Source organism: Trematomus bernacchii, unplaced genomic scaffold (assembly GCF_902827165.1).
Source record: "Trematomus bernacchii unplaced genomic scaffold, fTreBer1.1, whole genome shotgun sequence".
Classification (NCBI taxonomy): domain Eukaryota; kingdom Metazoa; phylum Chordata; class Actinopteri; order Perciformes; family Nototheniidae; genus Trematomus; species Trematomus bernacchii.
Window position 1 is genome coordinate 5,969,318 of NW_022987656.1, and position 22,653 is coordinate 5,991,970.

Sequence of the window (22,653 nt, forward strand, 5' to 3'; positions counted from 1 at the left end):
GAGTGAAATGACCCGGAAGTCCCTCAGTGGCAGCCATGATAAGTGCCGTTCGAATTCTCTAAATTAAAAGGAAAGGAGGTTTCAAACTTCCTTTATAACCTCCTTTAGCCTAGGAACCACTGGACCTCCCTAACCGAAAGGAGAGGAGAAAATGCTGCCCCACAATGCCTTGCGGCCGCAGCATTTGCCGTCACACAACAGTCGGCCGTTCACGGAAACAACCGATTATGAACGAGAAATGATATCATGAAAGTTACGGTGCTTATTAAGCATTTTAAAACGTATGTGGTAAGTTGCCAAAGTGCTTTGTTTTGAACGTTCATCAGTATTATAATCAAAAAGAGAAATATGAACGTTAGTTTTTACTGAAATGATCAAATAAAGTCAACATTTCACAGTCTTTACTGAGCTGTGTGGGGTTTGTTCAACTTTTAAAAGATGTTTGAATGGTGATATACACAGTGATAGATGTTAAGGACTAACGTTTATAATAAATACATTTGTATTGATTTTAAGATCTTTTCATACAATCATATGTATTGGGATCATTTGTATTAATGTGGACCGGAGGGAGAGGGTGACGAACATAAGTTTCACTTTCCTTTTTTATTTCAATTTCAACTTTGGTCATGAAGAATATGTTTCTCTGTTGTCCCCGTTCATAAAGCATAAAACAACAGCATCAGAGCACGGTGCAGAGTCTCTAGATGAGTTTACAGTAGTCCCTCGTTCTTATTAAACATCCATGTTGTAGTCCGCTGTATAGAAAACTGTAGTTTCCATAATTTCCCCACAGCAGCAGGCGCACATTTTTGACCTCTGCTGGCGCATCATAAACACGTCGGATAGTGAAAGTGCAGTCGGATTCTCTAAAGTGCCGCAGTCTCTTCTCCTAAATCCTTTTGAATTCTCCTATCCACTATCCCTTAACCCCATGACGTTTCACTCCGAGGTCAAGGAATAGACGATAGGGTTAGAACTTAGGAGCTGTTTTTTTGGAGTATTCGAACGCAACCCCGATCTCTGTAGATAAATAAAGAACTACGACAGATGTGTAATGTTTAATGCAGCCGAACCATTTATTACAATGCATTCATGTGATGACTTTCAAAGAGTAAAGCAAGCACTGCTGAATAAAGTATGATTTTATCTTTTACGAAACGTTTATTTTCATATGGAATGCAGTTGGAGGTCAACCAATCACAGAGCTTGAGGCAAAGCGGAACAATAGCTGAGGATTCTGGGTAGTGTAGTGTCTTCGGCCATCCTAAACTCTGAACACATATTTGTTTCTCCGAATCAAAGGGGAAAATTACAAAAGCATTGTACACAATTTAAACCAATCAATGTTGTGTAATTAACAAGGATAATCTGGTGTTTTTGAGTTGATGAGTAGTGCAGATATCACTGTAAAATCAATCGACAGTAAGGAGAATACTGACTTCCGGGTGTAAAATCCTCCGTTATCCAATGGGAATGGACGCTGACATTGCTCTTTGGGTCCGTAATACAATAAAGGGGACTTGATCAAATAGGAATATAATTATCTTTTAAATAACGTTAACTAAAGGGAACAATCTATTTGACACAGCTGAAGCTCTGGCCTTCCTTAAAAACGAACTCATTTAATAAAAATCACAGTTGTATTACACACAATGCACTGTTTTTTGAGAACAAAAATTGGTAAATAATGCACCATAATACATTCTGACGAAAAATAAAGATTATTATGAATACAAATAAAATAAAAGAAGCCTCTCGTGAGTTACTACAAGCTATAAAGTAGATTTAAAAAACGTTTTATAGAATAAAAGCTCACTGCGGGACGTTGTAGATATGCGTGTGTGCACCACGACAAAGGAGCCTCATTCACTTTACATTGGGGTTGTTTGCGTGGTGCAGACACGTAAATGTAGCAAAGTTTGTGACTCCACCACGTACTGCGGTGTTAAGGAGTCGTGGTGGAGTCACGCATTCTGGTGAGACCAGGTTGGGTAAAGTGCTATTTTTTATGAGTTCGGGGCAGACCTAACCTCCTCTAGGGGGGTCCGGTGCCATGCTCCCCCGGGAAGATTTTCTTTTAAATATTAAAGTTAAAAGCTTCAATCTGGTGCACTTTGAGAGCAACATTAAAGGTGGGGTAGGTAATTTTGGAGAAACCAGCTCGAGATCGCTAGAATTTGAAAATACACAACCGGAAAAAATCTGCCACTTCCTTACAGAGCCCCTCCTCCAACACACACGAACGCGCACATGACCAATGAGGGCACGAGATAAGTGTGTGCACAGATGGAAGGCTGACAGGCAGGTAGGCCATCCAGTTATTTTAGCCGGGCCGGCTAAAATGATTGGTCGTGCTTTTTACAGTACTACGGCTTCCACAGATGACATTTATTATGGATTTTTTGTCAAAGCACTTAAGATATTCATTGCTATCGGGATGTTAAGAGCATTCCATGGAATATAACAAAAAGTGTATCTCGAGCCGGTTTCTCAAACTTACCTACCCCACCTTTAAGAGATATGCATACCAGGGTTTCCGCTAGGATTTTTTCTTGCCGGTCAAGTGTCCGGAAAGAATTTATTTTACCCGACAAATTCGAAACTTACCGGTCATGTTTCAATAATAATAATAATAATAATAATAATTGTGTAGCACTATGACCGGATATGCTGATGTTTTAAACTCAGTTAATGGGGCTCATTTTTATATTGCTTCAGTTTATAATCGGAACAGATCGAAAAGTTCAGATTCATTTTTCAATAAATGATTCCACAAACAACAAACAACATAATTATTACATTCAAACAAACTACTTATAGTAGATGAAGTACATTATTCAAAATGTTACATTAACTTTGAATAATAACACGGGAGAAACGGATCCTCTCTTTTCCTCTCTCCATCCCTCTCTCTCCTGACAGCCCGTTTGTATCCATCATGCAGAGCTGCGTGTCTCCGTCAGACTCAGCAGCTGATCTGATCTCTCTCTTGCGTCCGGTTATACTTCACTCGCGTTTATGTCCATATCGATCAGATCCAGCTCTCCGGATCGGCCTTTATAGAGAGCACCGATCAAACTATTAAACCATTTTACCAGCTAAAAACCGGCTAACGGAAACCCTGATGCATACATTTTTCAACACCCATATGAAACAGATTTTCCAAATAAATCATAAACTATGTCAAATTATTAGAAGTTGTTAGTAATTAGATTAAACAGAAAAAAGGGATGGAAGGAGGAAATAATAATCCCTCCTCACTTGCTGCTTCCCTCATCACTTGCTGTTTCCCTCATCACTTGCTGTTTCCCTCATCACTTGCTGCTTCCTTCATCACTTGCTGTTTCCCTCATCACTTGATGTTTCCCTCCTCACTTGCTGTTTCCCTCATCACTTGCTGCTTCCCTCCTCACTTGATGCTTCCTTCATCACTTGATGCTTCCCTCCTCACTTGATGCTTCCTTCATCACTTGATGCTTCCTTCATCACTTGTTGCTTCCCTCATCACTTGCTGTTTCCCTCATCACTTGCTGCTTCCCTCATCACTTGCTGCTTCCCTCATCACTTGCTGTTTCCTTCATCACTTGCTGCTTCCTTCATCACTTGCTGCTTCCCTCCTCACTTGATGCTTCCTTCATCACTTGTTGCTTCCCTCATCACTTGCTGCTTCCCTCATCACTTGCTGTTTCCTTCATCACTTGCTGTTTCCTTCATCACTTGCTGCTTCCTTCATCACTTACTGCTTCCCTCATCACTTGCTGTTTCCTTCATCACTTGCTGTTTCCTTCATCACTTGCTGCTTCCTTCATCACTTGCTGCTTCCTTCATCACTTGCTGTTTCCCTCATCACTTGCTGTTTCCTTCATCACTTGCTGCTTCCCTCATCAATTGCTGTTTCCCTCCTCACTTGATGCTTCCTTCATCACTTGTTGCTTCCCTCATCACTTGCTGCTTCCCTCATCACTTGCTGCTTCCTTCATCACTTGCTGTTTCCCTCATCACTTGATGCTTCCCTCATCACTTGCTGTTTCCTTCATCACTTGCTGTTTCCTTCATCACTTGCTGTTTCCTTCATCACTTGATGCTTCCCTCCTCACTTGCTGCTTCCTTCATCACTTGCTGTTTCCTTCATCACTTGATGCTTCCCTCCTCACTTGCTGTTTCCTTCATCACTTGCTGTTTCCTTCATCACTTGCTGTTTCCCTCATCACTTGCTGTTTCCTTCATCACTTGATGCTTCCCTCCTCACTTGCTGTTTCCTTCATCACTTGCTGTTTCCCTCATCACTTGCTGTTTCCCTCATCACTTGCTGTTTCCTTCATCACTTGCTGTTTCCCTCATCACTTGCTCCTTTCTTTACTTCACATCGCGTATTCCCTTTCATTTGCTTCTTTTTCTCCCCATCATCACTCGCTGTCTTCACACTCTCTTTTATTGTTTTGTAGGTGGAAATGTTAGGCTAAATCACCTTGGTTTAACCTTCGCAAATCGGTCGATGACCTCCCCATGGGCCACATCAGCCAAGACCTCCTTCTCAATAGAAATGATGGCCAAATGACTAAGCCTCTCCTGGCCCATTGTACTTCTCAGCCAAGTGTGTAGCCTTCGCAGGGCACTGAACGACCTTTCACAACTGCAGCTGGTGACTGGGATTGTCAAAGAAGCTTGGAAGATGGCTTTAAGAGAGGGGAACATATCCTCATCCAAAAGGGAAAATAAACGTTTGATATTTGGCATGTCTTTCTCTTTTCTGGCAAGGTATTGTCTTGCAACAACAACCTCTTCAGTTTGTAAGTGGATGCTGTAATGTTGTGCAATATTTTTGAGTGCCTCTTCATTCAGGAAATTCTCAGAAGCAGGGTGACATGCCTGTATGCCGATTAAGATTTTTTCCCCAACTCCAGAAAACCTGTTTTTAAGCTCCTCCAGCATTCTGTCGAGAACTGGAAAGAAGACTCTCCCTCTCAAATCATCTCCTGTAGTCAGGTCTGACCTTGCTCCACATGATGCCTCGACTACAAAGTCTTCCATGTTTCTACGCTTCTTCCTCTGTGTCACAGTTTCGGGAATATCAAGATCATTGCACAGGGCCTTGGTCTTGTCATAGACCTCATGTGCTTTCTCATCGCTTCGGTAACTTTTCAGTGTGTTCTCAACTGCTGTTTTGTAATCTACTGCCTGCACCAAGTCAATTGTTTCTTTCTGCAGGTATTTGTGCAGGCCCTCAGTTATTGAGAGCAGTGTCTGAAACATGACAAGCATGTAGATTGTACTGAATTTGCAAAGCTTGCTTTCCAGTCCCTTTGCTAGAGGTGCTGAAAGGCTCCCTAAAGTCTTGATCAAAGCAGGGAGGTTTTTTAGAGTTGCATTCACAGACTCAATTTGACATGCCCAGCGAGTGTGCGACAGCTGCACACGTTGTTTGTCTCCTACCTCTAGCTGTTTCTGAAATGTTTGCAATCTCTGATGGTGGACAAGAGATGTGGAGAAGAAAGAGTAGAGACACTCCAGGAGATCAAAGAAGTCACGTGCCTCTGGGATGGCTTTGCAAGTGGCACAAAGTACAAGATTGAGTTCATGGGCATAGCAGTGAACCTAATGTGCCTCTGGATGCTTCTCTCTAAATCGAGCTTGTACACCTCTCACTTTTCCACTCATAACAGCAGCACCATCATAACTTTGAGCAACACATTTAAGATGTCCTATTCCATGTTTCTCAAGTAGCTGCTCTAATTGTTCAGTAATGGTTTTAGCATCAAATGCTGCAAGCTGAGAAAGTCCAAGGAACCTTTCTTTCACTAACCCCTAGATTCCACCGGGTCCGTCTGCGCCGCGTTACGGCTGCGCCGCGGTTTTGGTCCGGCCTCCTCCGGCGTCATACCCTACCAGGCGCGTTTCAGAAGCATTTCAGAAGCGGAGCGGCTAAAATAACTGGATGGCTTACCTGCCTGTCAGCCTTCCATCTGTGCACAAACTTATCTTGTGCCCTCATTGGTCATGTGCGCGTTCGTGTGTGTTGGAGGAGGGGCTCTGTAAGGAAGTGGCAGATTTTCTCCGGTTGTGTATTTTCAAATTCGTGCGCACTCGAGCTGGTTTCTCCGAAATTACCTACCTCACCTTTAATATTTAAATGTTTTCATCAAATATAACACATTCAACAAAACATGCAGCAGACCTTAGGCAAGGCAAGGCAAGTTTATTTATATAGCACCTTTCAACACAAGGCAATTCAAAGTGCTTTACAAAAATGAAAGACATTAAGAAAAAGGCATTTAAAAACAGTAATTAAAAAGCAACACAATCTACCTGCATTGCAATTACTCTAAACGTGTAATAACGTGCTTTAACCAGTAGGTGGTTTGGGTTAAAAAGCTGTCAAGTTTACAGTGTTAAAGGTGGGGTATGTCATTTATTTCAGAAACACTTTTTGTTATATTCCATGGAATGCTCTTAACATCCCGATAGCAATGAATATATTAAATGCTTTGACAATAAATACATAAAAAAATGTCATCTGTGGAAGCCGTGGCGCTGTAAAAAGCACGACCAATCATTTTAGCCGGCCCGGCTAAAATAACTGGATGGCCTACCTGCCTGTCAGCCTTCCATCTGTGCACACACTTATCTCGTGCCCTCATTGGTCATGTGCGCGTTCGTGTGTGTTGGAAGAGGGGCTCTGTAAGGAAGTGGCAGATTTTTTCCGGTTGTGTATTTTCAAATTCTAGCGCACTCGAGCTGGTTTCTCCAAAATGACCTACCCCACCTTTAACACAATAAAATATACTGCTGTTTCCAGTTTAGTTTACAACGGATATATTTTGTTATCCACAGACGACCACACATATATTGTTTTGATATTTGTAACACAAAAGCGATGGGAAAAACCCACAGCAACACAGAATAGATGGTCTTAACATGACCCAGCTGTCTAGTTAATAACAAATAATAATATCAAATAAAATATTACTATTAACTTTATTGTGAAATTAAAACAGAACGGTAAAATAATAGTTTCCGGTCTATTCTGAGGCCCAATTTCTGTAGATAAATAAAGAACTAAGCCAGATGTGTCATATTTAATGCAGCCGAACCATTTATTACAATGCATTTATGTGATGACTTTCAAAGAGTAAAGCAAGCACTAGCTGAATAAAGTATGATTTTATCTTTTACGAAACGTTTTTTTTCATATGGAATACAGTCGGAGGTCAACCAATCACAGAGCTTGAGGACTAATCACGGGGTTTGTCGAGCAAAGTGCATGGTGTAGTCTCAAACGATAGCTGAGGATTATGGGTAGTGTAGTGTCTTCGGCCATCCTAAACTCCGATACAACATGTTTCTCATAGTCGAAGGGGAAAAACACAAAACCATTGTACACAATTTAAACCAATCAATGTTGTGTAATTGATAATCTGGTGTTTTTGAATTGATGAGTAGTGCAGATATCACTGTAAAATCAATCGACAGTAAGGAGAATACTTACTTCCGGGTGTAAAATTCTCCGTTATCCAATGGGAATGGACGCTCACATTGCCTTTAACTGCCGCCGACATGGACCGATGCGGTGCTTCCCTGAGCGTCAAATACCGCCGCCAATGGGAACACATTGCAATCAGTTGAAAGCTCTTTGCGTCCGTTTATGAAGCTGAAGGAGACTCGGTGCGTCACAACTGCACGCCAAAGGACCCTGACCAAGCGTCGCTATTGGACTATCAGGGAGTGAGACTGTTGATTTATAGGCAAATATGGGCGTTACGTGAAGCCCGCAAAAGCTGGGCCGCATTTCGAGTTGATTGTGATTTATAAAGGGAAACCGGCGTAGGACGTGCCTGGTACGTCATGGCCGTTGTGAGATTCCCACCCTGACTAAGACCCTGCTTCACTACTTGGATTATCTTGTGTCTGACCAACAGGCTGAATAAAGAGCCTGAAATGAGAATTGACATTGTGGCCTGGTGTAATCATTTATAATGTTATCAGAGTATTAAGTCAGCTTTATCATCAGTCATCAGCTTGGGGGTCAGAAGGGAACTGCTACATCAGCTAGTCATCAATCACCTGGCAGGTTAGGGTTAGGGTTTTAAACACTGAGCAACTTTTATAGGAGAGAACATGGGTCACGCCTCAAACACAGTATCCATTTCTCTTTTTCACATGACAATATTCCCCTGGGGGAAAGGGTGCTACATCAGCTAGTTATCAATTGACATGTTGGTGATGTTGATGGGATGAAAAGCTGAAGATCAGGATTTTATAAAGAGTGGACTTCTGATTAGCTCGACCTGGGCGCTGGAAATGTTGACAGTAGCGCGTAATTGGCTGTTAAATATTATGCCAACATGTAGTTGGTTAACAGTGGATGACTTTAATCAGCTTATTGGAAGCAGCTGAGGAGTAAATACATGTAAAGTTAGTCTTCCATAATCTACGTTAATATAAATATTTCTATTTTATTTTAAAATAGAGATACTGTCTCCACAGTTGGAGTGGAGACCCCTGAATTAAAGTATCAAGTCACCTCAAGTCAGAAGGCTCAAGTCCAAGTCAAGTCCCGAGTCATTGCTGTTCAAGTCCAAGTCGAGTCGCAAGTGTTTTGTGATTTTGTCTAGTCAAGTCCAAAGTCATCAAATTGGTGACTCGAGTCCAAGCCATGTGACTCAAGTCCACACCTCTGCTTGATGTAGTTGGTTAACAGTGGATGACTTTAATTAGCTTAGTGGAAGCAGGTGAGGAGTAAATACATGTAAAGTTAGTCTTCCATAATCTACGTTAATATAAATATTTCTATTTTATTTTAAAATAGAGATACTGTCCTCACCTGCAAATCTTTGTAACATTTTGTAAATCCGGTATTATTTTTGATACTCACCTCTCTTCTCATTTTAGTCACCACTTCCTGCCCTTTATTGTCCTCTGCCTGTGAAATCATACCATATTCTCACCTGTGCCCAGTGGCGGACGGCCCATAGGGGTGCTAGGGGCGCCGCCCCACCTCTTCCCAAATTCTAGACTGTCATTAAAAAATATTTTAGTTTTATTAATTTTATACATTTTTTTTTTAATGAACAAGTTACATATTATATGGTGTCAGTTAAATGTATAATCTGCAATAAAATATCGATAAAATGTGTTTAACGATGTCTAAAGTTACTGATAAGTCACGTGTTTCCTGCTTGGGGCGCAGAAATCTTTGGCCATTGACTCTTGTTATAAGTGGTGCATGCGCAGTCCGCACCTCTTCAATGCAACAGATAGGAGCAGCTCGGGGCGCACCCAACTGCGCCCAAAGCAGCTGTTGACACCGCCAACAACTAGGGGGCAGCAGGAGCACCAGAGTGAGTGATTTACGTTTGAATGAGAGAGAGTTAGACGGAGACGGAGTGTAAACAAAACTAGATAGCGAATATGGAGAAGGAAAATGATGTTTCATCACTTAAAGAAACACCCTTTGAGAGGACACTGGAGGGAAAGCTAAAAGTAAAAGAGCTCGGACCTGATCAGCCTGACATAGGCAGGAGTTAAGGACAGAGGAAGGCAGTATACCTGCTCTTTTTCAAGGAGCTGGTTTGGCAAGAAGGCTGGGCTAACTACCTGTAGCAACACCAGTGCTATATTTTGCTTCCCCTGCCTCCCTTTTCAAACGTCAGGATCAGACCAGTCTATGGACCAGACCCAGCATGGATCCAGACAGATGTGAGTGACTTAAAGCACATATCAGAAAAAACTAAAAAGCATGAACAAACTAGAGTCCACATGGATAATGCTATGCGACTAGCCATGTTTAGGAAAGTAAACACTGCTGTCCCATAAGTGCTACAGGATAGGGATCAGTAACGGCCCATTCACACGGCAGCGTGCGTTGAAGCTTCAACGCTTCTGCCCATTCACTTTGAATGGGGTGACGTCATGTTTCGCCGAACTGCATTGTGAGAGCGAAGCGTAGCTTCAGAAGCGTTGCTCGCTGCAAAAGTTGAGCAATGTTCAACTTTTGAAGCTTCGGCGGAAGCGTCAGCCAATCGAATCATATGCCAGTATAAGCTCTAGCCAATCAAACCGCGTGCTTGTGTGTCCAGGGCGGGAGATTCATGTGATTGGTTGTTGGTCGAGTTTCAGCCCCCTCCGCCGGCAAGCTTCAACGCACGCCGCCGTGTGGACGGGCCGTAAGCATAATAAGGAGGTTGACAAAAGCAGGCACTAAAATAATAGACTGTATCAAGCAGAGGTGTGGACTCGAGTCACATGACTTGGACTCGAGTCAGACTCGAGTCACCAATTTGATGACTTTGGACTTGACTAGACAAAATCACAAAACACTTGCGACTCGACTTGGACTTGAACAGCAATGACTCGACTTGGACTTGAGGTGACTTGATACTTTAATTCAGGGGTCTCCACTCCAACATGTCGATAGCGAGCTGCCGGTAAAAGAACAGACTGCAATCCATGCAGGGAGGGGCAGGACTTTATTTTGTTGGGCCACCATGTGGCCAATCATATGCGAGGACAGACTAGGATCATACCATTATGGAGAAAAATGCACCAGCCGCCACTGCCTGTGCCCCATTATCATCATCTCCCTGTGTATTTAGTTCGTCTTTGTACCTCCGAGTCAAGCGTTCGAGCACTTTTTATTCCCAGTGTTTAGTGTTTGTGTACCTGCTTTGCCTACTTCTCGTGTGTTGTGGTTGCCTGTCTGAGTGATCCGGCATGTACCGACGTTTTTCAAAAACTACTGCCTTTGTTTCTGAGCGGTGTTGAGTCTGTTGCCTGTGTTCACTGCAGTCATTACATAACTGTTACAAAATCCAATTTAACCCGGGCATATATACAATTTTCAGATTCTGAGTAAACTATATGCTGGATATATGTATTTCTTCTTCATCTGAAAATCTCCTTTCAGCCTATCAATTCCTGTCAATATCTTGTTGCAAATGTTCCTGAACAAGTAGATAGATTTGTGAGAGAAACAAACCGCACACTAATGGACTAAGCCCAGTAGGACTCAACATGTATTTATGTTTGTGCAGTGAGTGGTTTGTACCCTGTGCTGTCATCAGCCACCAGACGGCAGAAGTGCAACAGTAATCTGTGAACTTTTGAGTGGGAGAACAGGTAATAACCCAGACGTAACTTTCTCCCACATCCCTCTGGGAGGCGCTACAGAAAACTAATCCAGAGCAATCACAGTCAAGAGGTTTCACAAAGACAGCAAGCTAACAGTGTCAGTAACACTCTTTCTTCATACACCCAACATCTCTGTACCTGTAGATTTTATATATTATACCTTAAATACATTTTTTAACATGTAAATATCATCTTTGTTTAAAAAAAAAAAACTTACTTCATAAACTGTATTGTCCTCTACCTCAATGGTTAAAGGTGGGGTAGGTAAGTTTGAGAAACCGGCTTGAGATACACTTTTTGTTATATTCCATGGAATGCTCTTAACATCCCGATAGCAATGAATATCTTAAGTGCTTTGACAAAAAATCCATACAAAAATGTCATCCATGGAAGCCGTAGTACTGTAAAAAGCACGACCAATCATTTTAGCCGGCCCGGCTAAAATAACTGCTTTCCATCTGTGCACAAACTTATCTTGTGCCCTCATTGGTCATGTGCGCGTTCGTGTGTGTTGGAGGAGGGGCTCTGTAAGGAAGTGGCAGATTTGTTCCGGCTGTGTATTTTCAAATTCTAGCGATCTCGAGCCGGTTTCTCCAAAATTACCTACCCCACCTTTAACTCTGTTGTGGGGTCAACTGCTTGTTTGTTTAGCGTCCGAGAAGATAACTTCTCATACTTCTCAATGGGCCCTTTTCTGAATGATCCAATTATTTTTATGCAGTTCAATTGAATAATCACTTTATACCATTTTTTGTTATTGTTCCTGTAACTGTCAAGTCATCAAATGCAATTGTATATTTAAATCAGTAAGCTGGACCAATGACAAAAAAAAGCTCTTTCTTTTCTTTAACGGTTTTGAAATGTCATTAGAAGTAAAACAGTTCGTATGCGATACAAATACAGGAAAATCCACGTGTCATTTTTATCCAAGACAAATGAAATTTGCAGATGACCGACAGTGGGGAGATCTGCTAAATGAGGCCAGCCCGGAACCCATTCCAACACTTTACACATATTTTCACAGAATTTACATCTTTATTGTTTGATTAAAGTTGTCAAAAATGGGTAAAGGATTTTGCAGTTAAAAAGTACTTAATATATGTCATATAATGTCCAAAAAGTGATTAGACAAACCCTTGTAAGATTTCATTATAATTCTAATAAAACTACAAAAATAAGTTCAGTAACTAAGTCTGTTATTATTATAACTTTCCATCTTATTATCACATCTTACAATAAAGGTGGGGTAGGTAAGTTTGAGAAACCGGCTCGAGATACACTTTTTGTTATATTCCATGGAATGCTCTTAACATCCCGATAGCAATGAATATCTTAAGTGCTTTGACAAAAAATCCATACAAAAATGTCATCTGTGGAAGCCGTAGTACTGTAAAAAGCACGACCAATCATTTTAGCCGGCCCGGCTAAAATAACTGGATGGCCTACCTGCCTGTCAGCCTTCCATCTGTGCACAAACTTATCTCGTGTCCTCATTGGTCATGTGCGCGTTCGTGTGTGTTGGAGGAGGGGCTCTATAAGGAAGTGGCAGATTTTCTCCGGTTGTGTATTTTCAAATTCTAGCGGACTCGAGCCGGTTTCTCAAACTTACCTACCCTACCTTTAAGTCTACATGGTGCTACAGCTTCATGTTATAGGATTGGTTATTTAGCGTTTTTCTCATTAGTGTGTATTGCAATAGAGATGTCCCGATCCGATCACATGATCGGGGATCGGAGCCGATCACGTGATTTTCAAAAGATCGGAATCGGGAGAAAAAGATCGGGGATCGGGAATTCTTTTTTTGATTTTTATTTATTTTTATAAAATATTTTTATTATTTTGTTTAATGTTACAAAACAAAAATGACCATGTTCACGTCATAAAGTCATCCTGAGGCCTTAGTTTTGGTTTAAAATTACACAACATCATGTATGTGTTGCTTCTTTTGGGCTTGTTTTCATAGACCTGGTTGCTTATTTCTCTCAAATCTGTGAACTTGTGAAGCTAGTCAAGCTACCTCTTTCCAGTAGAGTTATTTTTGTTTTGTTACTGCACTATCTGCACTCAATTTGTTTACATGGTTATTTTGTGGTGGACCACTGATAAGCTTTATTTTGTTTTGATCCAATGCTGCACAACTGAACTGATCCAATGCTGCTGTGAAAAATAGAAGCTATATCCATGTTGGATAGAATGGGTAGTTGGGTACTGTCATTTAAATAAAAAAATAACCTTAAGGGACAACTTGAATGCTTTTTTCCTTTATTTTCTCTTAAAGCTCCCATGTCATGCTTTTCCGGTTATTACCCGTCCCCTTGTGTGTTATGAAGGTTTTTATGCATGTAAACGGTGTGCAGAGTCAAAACCCTCAAAGTACACCCTGTAGCGAGTAAAACTCTAACACAGAAAATACCTCCCCAAAACGCCTCGTTGGAGATACGTCACTGCCCATTTGAGTCTTCCATTTAGTTCCGGGTACCGCCTGATGTCATGCGGTACCCGGAACGAAATGGACCAATCCCGAAGAGCTATGGCCACACCAGCAGCGTCGTGTTCCTCCTCCAGAGGTTCGAAGAACCGGCATTTCACAGACGAAAGCTTCCAAAACATTGCCCAGTTTGAGGCCGGATATGCACAGCTTGTTTGGACCGTTTGGAGCAGGGGAAGATCTGGGTATACAACCTGTAAGTTTGCATTGTTATTTGTGTATTTATCAAACAAGACTGTTTAAATGTGTAAACTGTGTTGGACTGCTAAGCCATTGACACAGTGCTAACTAAGTTGCTAGAGTTTCCATATATCAACTCTAATATCAGCAGATGGCCTTGCATACATGTATCTCATAGCAGGAGAATGTCTGCATTCACACACAAAATACCTATTGACAGTATACTCCGGGTGATTTGCCGGTCAGTCGCGAAACGTAATTACATTATAGCTGGCGTAGCGATCTAACACACGGAGCTAGAGCTAGTTTCGGTCAGAAAAAACATTTTTGTGATGCTACGTTGCTAGCGTTTAAATATATCAACTACAATGTCAGCAGATGGCCTTACATGTTTGTCATGGCAGGAGAATGTCTGCAGTCACACACACGGAATACTCATACAGTATACTGTACTGTGATTTACCGTACATTGTGACCGTACATATACTGCATGTAGCTAACGAGGCTAGCTGTATGCTAGCGCAAAACAATGTACAAGTTACATTGTATGACCGAACGTAGCAGAATACCCGTATACGATTGCAATTATAAACACGTTATTGCTAGCCTAATATGAACCACTAGCTTTTGTTCATAGTAGTTTTATTACACTGCATTATAGTTGCCTTTCCTCCAAGCTAACGTTCATATCGTGTTAGCTACCAAGGTAAAGAAAGCTAGGTTAGCATATTAGCAGGCAAGCTGTTCATTACACAACTACTACTAACGAATCTAAAACAACTAAGTTTCTCTAATATTTTGTGATTTGCATTTGATTTCGTCCAGCCAGATCCTGGCGGACAATCCATGACGGGGAAGGGATTCTACTACTACTGAGGGTGCTAAAAGGCACCGCACCGACTGCGCCCAGGCAAGATGCGAGGAGGAGGAATGGATGATATACCGTGTATATATGTATATTTATGTTCATTTTGTACATTTCTAAAAATAAAGTTTAATGGAAATACTTAGTAGGCCTATCCTTTCTTCCCTGAATTCATATATAGCAAACCATGATTTGATTTCTCATCAAACAGTAGTAGTTTATAACGGGTAAAAATAACTTACTCTTTGTTATGAGAGTCGCTCGTAGGCCACAACGGAAAGACAAGGAGACATACACGAGTTTACAAAACCACGGCACATTTATTGTAGTAAATGCAGAGACAGGTGGTCGAGGGGAGAGGGTCGCTCAGTTCGTCCTTCTGCAGCCGCTTTGGAGAGAGACTCCGGGCCGCTGGGATTAATAGCACCGGCTACGGAGGTGTCCGTGATCGCGCTGATTACCCTCTTCAGCTCCACCCCACCGTAAGACAAAGGCCCTGAGGCCGTCACACTCTTCTATAACAACAGTTTAAAAATATATATGTATATAAAATATACCGCTGTACCGACGCCATGATAAGACTGATGTTACGCTGAGAGCAGCCGGGAAAAGCACTGACATGGGCGCAGCCTCTCTGGTGGTTGACTAATCAGAACGAGTGGCCGAGCTGACCAATCGGAGCACACTAGGCTCACAGGGAGGGGGGGGCAAGAGCTCCAACGAGTCGTTTAGTGGAGAAAGTGAATACTGCTGAATACACATGCTTGACAGAGATGCTGTATGCGAAACCAATGTGAGTTTGGAAAATTGCACAGTATAAATCTATTTTAGTATACCTCAACAATGTAATTATGATCAGTGGAAATGGCCATGACATGGGCCCTTTAATGCATTGCATAAAGATCGGATCGGGAAAAATCGGTATCGGCAGATTGTCAAAATCAAATGATCGGAATCGGATCGGGAGCAAAAAAAGGTGATCGGGACATCCCTAAATGCAACATTGTTAAAGTAGTACAAAAAAATGCCCTTTAGCTAAACTAAAGTATTTATTATGTATTAGCTCATTATGTAATATGACAAATCAAAGAAAACACTTTTTTGAAATATCTACTCCTGTATTTCTTGAAGAATTGTTCCGTCCATCTCCCTTGTTGGGTTAAGTGTACATGGAAATGTACATCCACTGAAAATACAGAACAGACATGTTTTTCTATAATGAATCATTATGAAGTAAATGTTGATTGTTGGCTGCATTATCAGAATTAAAATCTGAATTAGAAAACAATTTATTTATTGACATTTACATGTATATAAACTTAAAAAGTTTAAGTCAGAATGTGTAATAAAAAGATAAAATAGAGTAAATATATTCATATAAACCTTAGTAGTAAAATGTCCAATAAAAGACTAAATAAAATGGAATACAAATGTAAGAATAATGACACCATCAGCATTTCACTTGGTTTCTTCACTACATTTGGGGTATTAACAAAAGTTGGTCTATTGCCACTTTTAATAACATTATGTCAATTTTTATCCGAGCCAAGTATTTATTTCTTCTGTCTTCTAGTCTATCCCAAAAATGGTGGTATGTAAAACAATCTTAAATGAGCTTCTAAAAGAAGAATACATTTCATTACCTCCGACTCCTGAAGAGTGATGGCTTGTCCCCCAGACAATTGTTTAAAGATTTCTGTTGAGTAATACACGCTTCGTAAATCAATTGTCATAAGTCATGTGTATTCTAAATATTTCTTCATCAACATGTTTAGAAAGCAAGAATGGATGTCTCCGGTACTTACTGTACATGCATTTGAAGCGGAGGATGAGACTGATGAAGCTCTCCAGAGTCAGGTGTCCAGAGGAGGCTCCGTAGCGCAGCGCCATCAAACTCAGCATATCATCCTTCACCTTAATGCCTGTTCAACATACACACAGCAAGATGTAGAAGGAGTTTTGGCATTTAGTTATTTTGAGGATATTACATGTTTTGCACAAGCCACATTTTCACTTGCACTCTTTGACCACACTGAATGAATTGAAACGTTGACTTTAATTAAATGTGGAAAATAAAAAATATTAGGTTCAAGTTGATATTATTGCTTCCAACTGACCTAATACAATTATGTGGAATCCGTTGACGTAATATATTTAATTAAAGTCAACTTTTACTTTTTAACAGGTTTGCCCTTGTTTGTATCACTTATTTTGTCTTTTCCCGGCAATTCTTACAAGAAATAGCAATTATGATTGCAAAACATACACTCCTGCACACTGCCCTTTTTTCATGCTTTAATATGAATGTTTCTGTAGAGAGACCTTTATCCGATTATTTATCATCAATAACAGAGGAAGGTCTGTCTATCGAATGAAATTTTGAATTTAAGCTTTGTACCTAAAGCTAGGAAAGCGTTCCTCAGCTCGTTCGTTGACAGTGTTCCAGTTCGTGAAACGTCAGTGCGGAAGAAAATGTCCTGGTAAAAGAAGAAAGCACCATCAATGATCATCCCATATCTGTATTTAAATGTCCTACGGTAGAATAAAGAGACTACTATATAGCAATTCCAAAATATATTATAACAATTTCTTTTTTACAACACTCCTTTTACCTTGTACATGAGGACCTTCTTCCACAGACGAACAAATTCCTCCCCATTCAGTTTGCCGGTGATTGATGTCTAAACAAACATTAAAGGTCACATATCATGCAATTTTTAGGCATTAGCATAGGTCTCAGATATATAAAAATGAATAAAAAACATGTCTATGAAGGGGGCGGGGCTTATGCCTGCTCATGCGGGACCCGGCAGATACTGTCTAAAATAAATGCTGCGGTGATGAAACGCCAAAACCACATCCAGGATCATTTCTGAAACAGTATGGAGCTCAAAGGCTTTCTCTCTTGCAGGTTTACCACAAGGTGACTATATTTCCTGCTTCTTCACACATGTGCTCTCCAGTACAGCTTAGCTCTGAGTGTTGGCATGCTTGCGAATGTAAACAAAGACCATATTACATCCAAAACACGTCGAGCATTGATTCCGATAGCGAGTTTCTAATAGGGCCGTGGGCAGAGTTGGGTGTAACGCGTTACTGTAATAATATTACTTTTGTCGGTAACGGAGTAGTGTAACGCGTTACTTTTATAATTCAGTAATCATACTACAGTTACTAACATTGCCCCGACACGCGTTACTTCGTTACTTTTATAAAATCAGTCATAATCACACTGACAGACAAGAGGGGTTTCCGCCGCAGGTTTATATGTACGTAATATGCGCGACTTGCGTGACCACATCTCCACGTGCAGTGCTGCATAAACATGGCAGAGTCAGCGATAACTTTCGAGGGGTGGAGGTATGCCCATTATTTTGAGTTCGTCCGAAGAATAGACAGGAATGTGACGGTGAGGTGCAAACTGTGCCCAGGCCAGAAGCTGTTATCCACTGCTGCAAACACCACGTCAAACCTCAACAAACACCTGCAAAGAACACATGCTAAGGTGAAGCTAATAGCTAAGGACCCCCGAACCCAGAGTGAGGATGTTGTGAGTGCGCCGCCGCCGACTCCGAAGCAACACAAATTAGAATTTGGAGGACCGGTAACCAAAGCAGAGATGGACAGGCTTGTAGCATCCTTCATAGTAGAGGTAATGTTGCCCATTTGCACAGTGGAATCACCATCGCAGAGATATACTGCGCAAAATACAGATAGCAGGAGACAGAGGACAGCCATAGTCAGAGCTATCTGGATCAGTCTTATGCGACAATGGAAACTGAACTAAAGAGAACATTTGAAACTTTAGCAGTCTGCGTGATCTGCCTGTAGGGAGGGGCGGGCCGGCCCTGCGAGTAAAGTAACGAGTAAAGTAACGAGTAAAGTAACGAGTTACTTTATGTAGAGAGTAACGAAGTAGTGTAATATATTACTTTTTTTTAAAGTAATATGTAATATGTAATATATTACTTTTTTTTAGTAACGACCCCATCTCTGGCCGTGGGTCCACCACGTTGGTGCCATCCGATATGAGGTAAATAACATCAATGGCAAATCTGGATCAGCTCGTTGTACCCCCGTTTTCAGAGATTTGCGCACGGAGGAAAAGAGAGAGGGTTTTATTTTCTGACACTTTGTGAGTTCCCTGACACGCCGGGGACACATATGTATGTATAAAAGACATCAAAAGGTGCATTTTGCATGATAGGTCCCCTTTAAGGTATTAAGAGCTGTATATGATGATTCATGTTTTAGCCTTTCATTTAATATGTTTATTAGAGGTAAATAAAAAAAGTATACATCTTTACTTTATTATTAATTTAAATGAATTTGGTATGTGACGACCCCTGCTTTAAGGTCTCCTGTGGTGTGTGTATGGCCCTTTAATGTTCCTCCTCTGCTTGTGTCCGTCTGATTGAGGACACCTGACGCCCTGATTGAGGACACCTGGCGGCTGGCGGAGGATTAAGAGGCCTGAGCCAGATTCTCGATCTCTCTCTCCCCGCAGAGGACCTGACCTCGGAGCAGCCACGTCGCTTAGTCTTTTTGCTTTGCCTTTGTGTTAGTTTTTGGTTTATGTTAAGTTTTTGTTAATAAATATATTTTTCATATATGTTCTCGTCCTTCCCACGCTTTTTGTTATGGCCAAGAGCCAGGCCATGACAGATGGGGGCTCGTCCACTTCTTTTATCTGTGATACAGCAATGGATAGGTAAGATTTGTGTTGGGAGTTGGGGCGCGTGTATAAAGTTTGTTGGGAGCGCGTTTGCAGTGCGGCCGGTTTCTTTGTTTCGGTTCGTTGTGGGAAGGACATTAGATTTCAGATCGTTGTTTGGGGACTGATTTGATTACTTTGTGAGGCTTTGATTTGTTTGGTATTATATTTCGGGAGAGAGGTTGCTAGTTAGTGATGTGTCGGTCGCGAACGAGCCGATTCTTTTGAACGGCTCTTTGGTACGAACGAGGGGAACCGAGTCGTACTTGGTGAGAGCCGTTCTTCTTATCGTTCAATCAAAGTTGGTCCGCACTCACTGCCTGCCAAAATTCACTCGCCTTTTAAAAAGCTTGATTTTGTTCCCCAAACGTATTCTGTGAAGACCCGCCCCTACTCTGATTTGTAGGTTTCAGCACGAGGAGTTAGGTGGGGTGGGTCTTAACGGAATACGCGAGAGAGAGAAGTCATAACAAGTGGTACTGGACAGATAGACGACGTGTTTTTCGGATGTAAAATGAGCCAAACGCGAAAACGCAGCAGCATTTGGATGCACTTCAACCAAAACCCAGGCAGTGATAAAGCGCACCATTTGTAAAGGCAAAATATCCTTTAAAGCAGGGTCAACAAATAATCTCCATCGCCACTTAAAAACACACTACTAATATTAAGAGTTGCGTGAATTTCATTCAAGGCAAGGCAACTTTATTTACTTAACACATGCAGAGGGTAAATTCAAAGTACATTCACTGACATGAATGACATGGATATGGCGCCACCTTGTGTCATGTTTACAATGCAGATTATTGACATTAGGTCTGGCAATGCAGTCAATCATTATCCTGGTGATTATTTCGCAGATAAACCTAGTAACCCCGCCCCCTTTTTAAAAAAACGGCTCTTTTGAACGGCTCTTTTGAACGGCTCTTTGAAAGGAACGGAGCCATAAGATCCGGCTCCCTTCAAAGAGCCATAATTCCCATCACTATTGCTAGTTGTTCTTGGTCAGTTTTTTTTTTGTTTTTTTTTTTTTTTTTTTCTCTCGTGTGGGTTTGTTGGTGCGTTGCATGTGGAGCAGTGCGGAGCGGTGCAGAGTTTTCCCTGGCAGGTTAAGCGGCGGTTCCCTTGGGATCGTTGAGCGGGGTGTGTGGTGTTGCGGAGAAAGTGGTTGAAGCTTCGGCTTGGGAGCATGGCCGTGGTCTCAGTAGTGTTGCTAGCTTGCTAGTCGCTTTGCTGGGCCAGCGGTCTCCAGTGCATAAATACCCACCACAAGTAACTGCATGAAGACTAGGGAGGAGATTAGTCAGTGGGATGGTGATAGTTAGTGGGGAAACTCCAATCAAAAAATTTGTGTTGTTCCACTTTGGACGCATAATAAACGTGGTGGTATCTGTCCGGTTTGTTTTTTGTGTTTTTGTTTTTTTCCTTCTCTCGGCGTCAAGGTCCAGTGTTGTGTTCCGGTGAGGGGTCGTCGTAAGTTAATATGGCTGACGTAGAGGCATTTATTGAAGCTCCGTCTCAGGAGTCTCTTGGCACTTTTTCAAGAGAGCAGTTGCTCTTGATTGCTGAGCATTTCTCTGTGTCTATTGTCGGTGATAGAAGGGTGAAAGACAACATAAAGGACTCTATAGTGTCGACATTAAGGGAGACAGGAGTTTTTGCTACAAAGGAGGAGGGGGTTTTGTTAAAACCTCTTTTTCAGGCTAGTGCACTTTCTTTTGAGCAGCAGAAGGAAATGTTGTTGTTGCAGCAGGAACACGAAAAAATAAAGTGGGAACATGACAGAGTAAAGTATGAACATGACAGAGTACAGTGTGAACATGACCGGGAACATGACAGAGTAAAGTATGAACGTGACCGGGAACATGACAGAGTGAAGTATGAGTTGGGAATTGAAAAGGAAATCATAGTGTAGCGGATACGACAAGAAACTGAGAAAGCCAAGATAGAGTTGGAGGGACATCGTCTGTCTATTCTCAGAGATGGCGCGTTGTCCGGTGAGGGGCTGGGTGAACAGGTGTCCAGGTCTCCTCATCGCTTTGATGTTAATAACCTGCGCTTGCTGCCTCACTTTAATGAAAGTGATCCTGACACGTTTTTTTTATTATTTGAACGTGTAGCTAGGGCTAGAGATTGGCCTGATGCAGACTGCGCTCTGATGCTTCAGTGTGTTTTCACAGGAAGAGCACAGTCTGCATATTCCTCCTTATGTCTGGAAGATAGCTCTAGCTATAGTAAAATAAAATCGGCGGTGCTTAGAGCATATGAACTGGTGCCAGAGGCCTATCGACAGCGTTTTAGGTCCTTTGAGCAAAAACAAGATCAAACATATGTGGAGATGGCGAGGGATTTGTCTGTTCATTTTAAGCGTTGGTTAACTGCTCTTGAAATCGCTTCTTTTGACGATTTGTGTGAACTCATGATTTTGGAACAGTTCAAAAATATTCTTCCTGATCGCATTGCAACATATGTCACTGAACGAAAGGTCACTTCTGCGGCTGAAGCTGCTTTGGCAGGTGATGAGTTTGTGTTACTTTATAAGAGCAGGTTCGGAGGGCGCTCTGGGGCTCTAACCGTTTTTGAAGGAAGTAGAAAGGCTGTTGATGTTGGTTCATTTGGGATGGATCCAAGGAAATTGGGTTTGGTAAAAACTGATGTAGACAATATGGTTAACATTGATAATTGCCACTACTGTCGTGAAAAAGGCCATTGGAAGGCAGAATGTCCTGCGATTAGAGTAAAATCTGAGGGAGGAAGATGTTTTGTTGGGCCTGTTGCGTTGGCTGCTCCTGTGAAAAGCTGCTGTGTTGCCGATGTGCTTAAATCCCACTTATGTGGATCTGAGGTTTTGGCATCTCATACTCCATTTACTGTATACGAGACGGCTTGGTGTCGTTGGTAGGTAGTAATGTCAGAGTTCCAATCAAAATCTTGCGGGACACAGGGGCTTTTGACTCCTATATTGTTGACTCTGTTTTGCCGTTGTCTGATGAAAGTGACACAGGTGACACAGTTCTGAGTTGGGGGATGGGATTAAAAGTTCTTCCTATTCCTGTTCATAAGGTGTATATTGACTGTGACCTTGTTAAAGGTGAAGTAACTGTTGGTGTACGTCCAGCTTTGCCAATCGAGGGGATACATTTTATTCTGGGCAACGGTTTGGCAGGTAGCAGAATCTGGACTGATGTTCTCCTGGCATTTTTAGTGACGGGTGGTCTGATTGAGTCTGGGTTTGAGGAGAGCTCTACAGTGGTGCCAGAGGTCACGTCCTCCTGCGTG

The 22,653-nt window shown here is 41.7% G+C and overlaps 1 protein-coding gene across 1 annotated transcript in view; it reads right to left on the reverse strand.

Annotated features, from left to right (window-relative positions):
- Positions 1-15,558: 15,558 nt before the first annotated feature.
- The window catches only part of LOC117486743 (calpain-1 catalytic subunit-like), a 28,981-nt gene continuing 21,886 nt past the window's right edge, over positions 15,559-22,653 (reverse strand). Inside the window, exons 17-21 of the mRNA XM_034135277.1 lie at positions 17,276-17,344; positions 17,062-17,140; positions 16,469-16,585; positions 16,307-16,359; positions 15,559-15,849 (exon numbers count right to left, since the gene is read on the reverse strand). Coding sequence (XP_033991168.1) covers positions 15,823-15,849; positions 16,307-16,359; positions 16,469-16,585; positions 17,062-17,140; positions 17,276-17,344 — 345 coding nt within the window. The 3' untranslated portion in view covers positions 15,559-15,822. The remainder of the gene's footprint in view (positions 15,850-16,306; positions 16,360-16,468; positions 16,586-17,061; positions 17,141-17,275; positions 17,345-22,653) is intronic.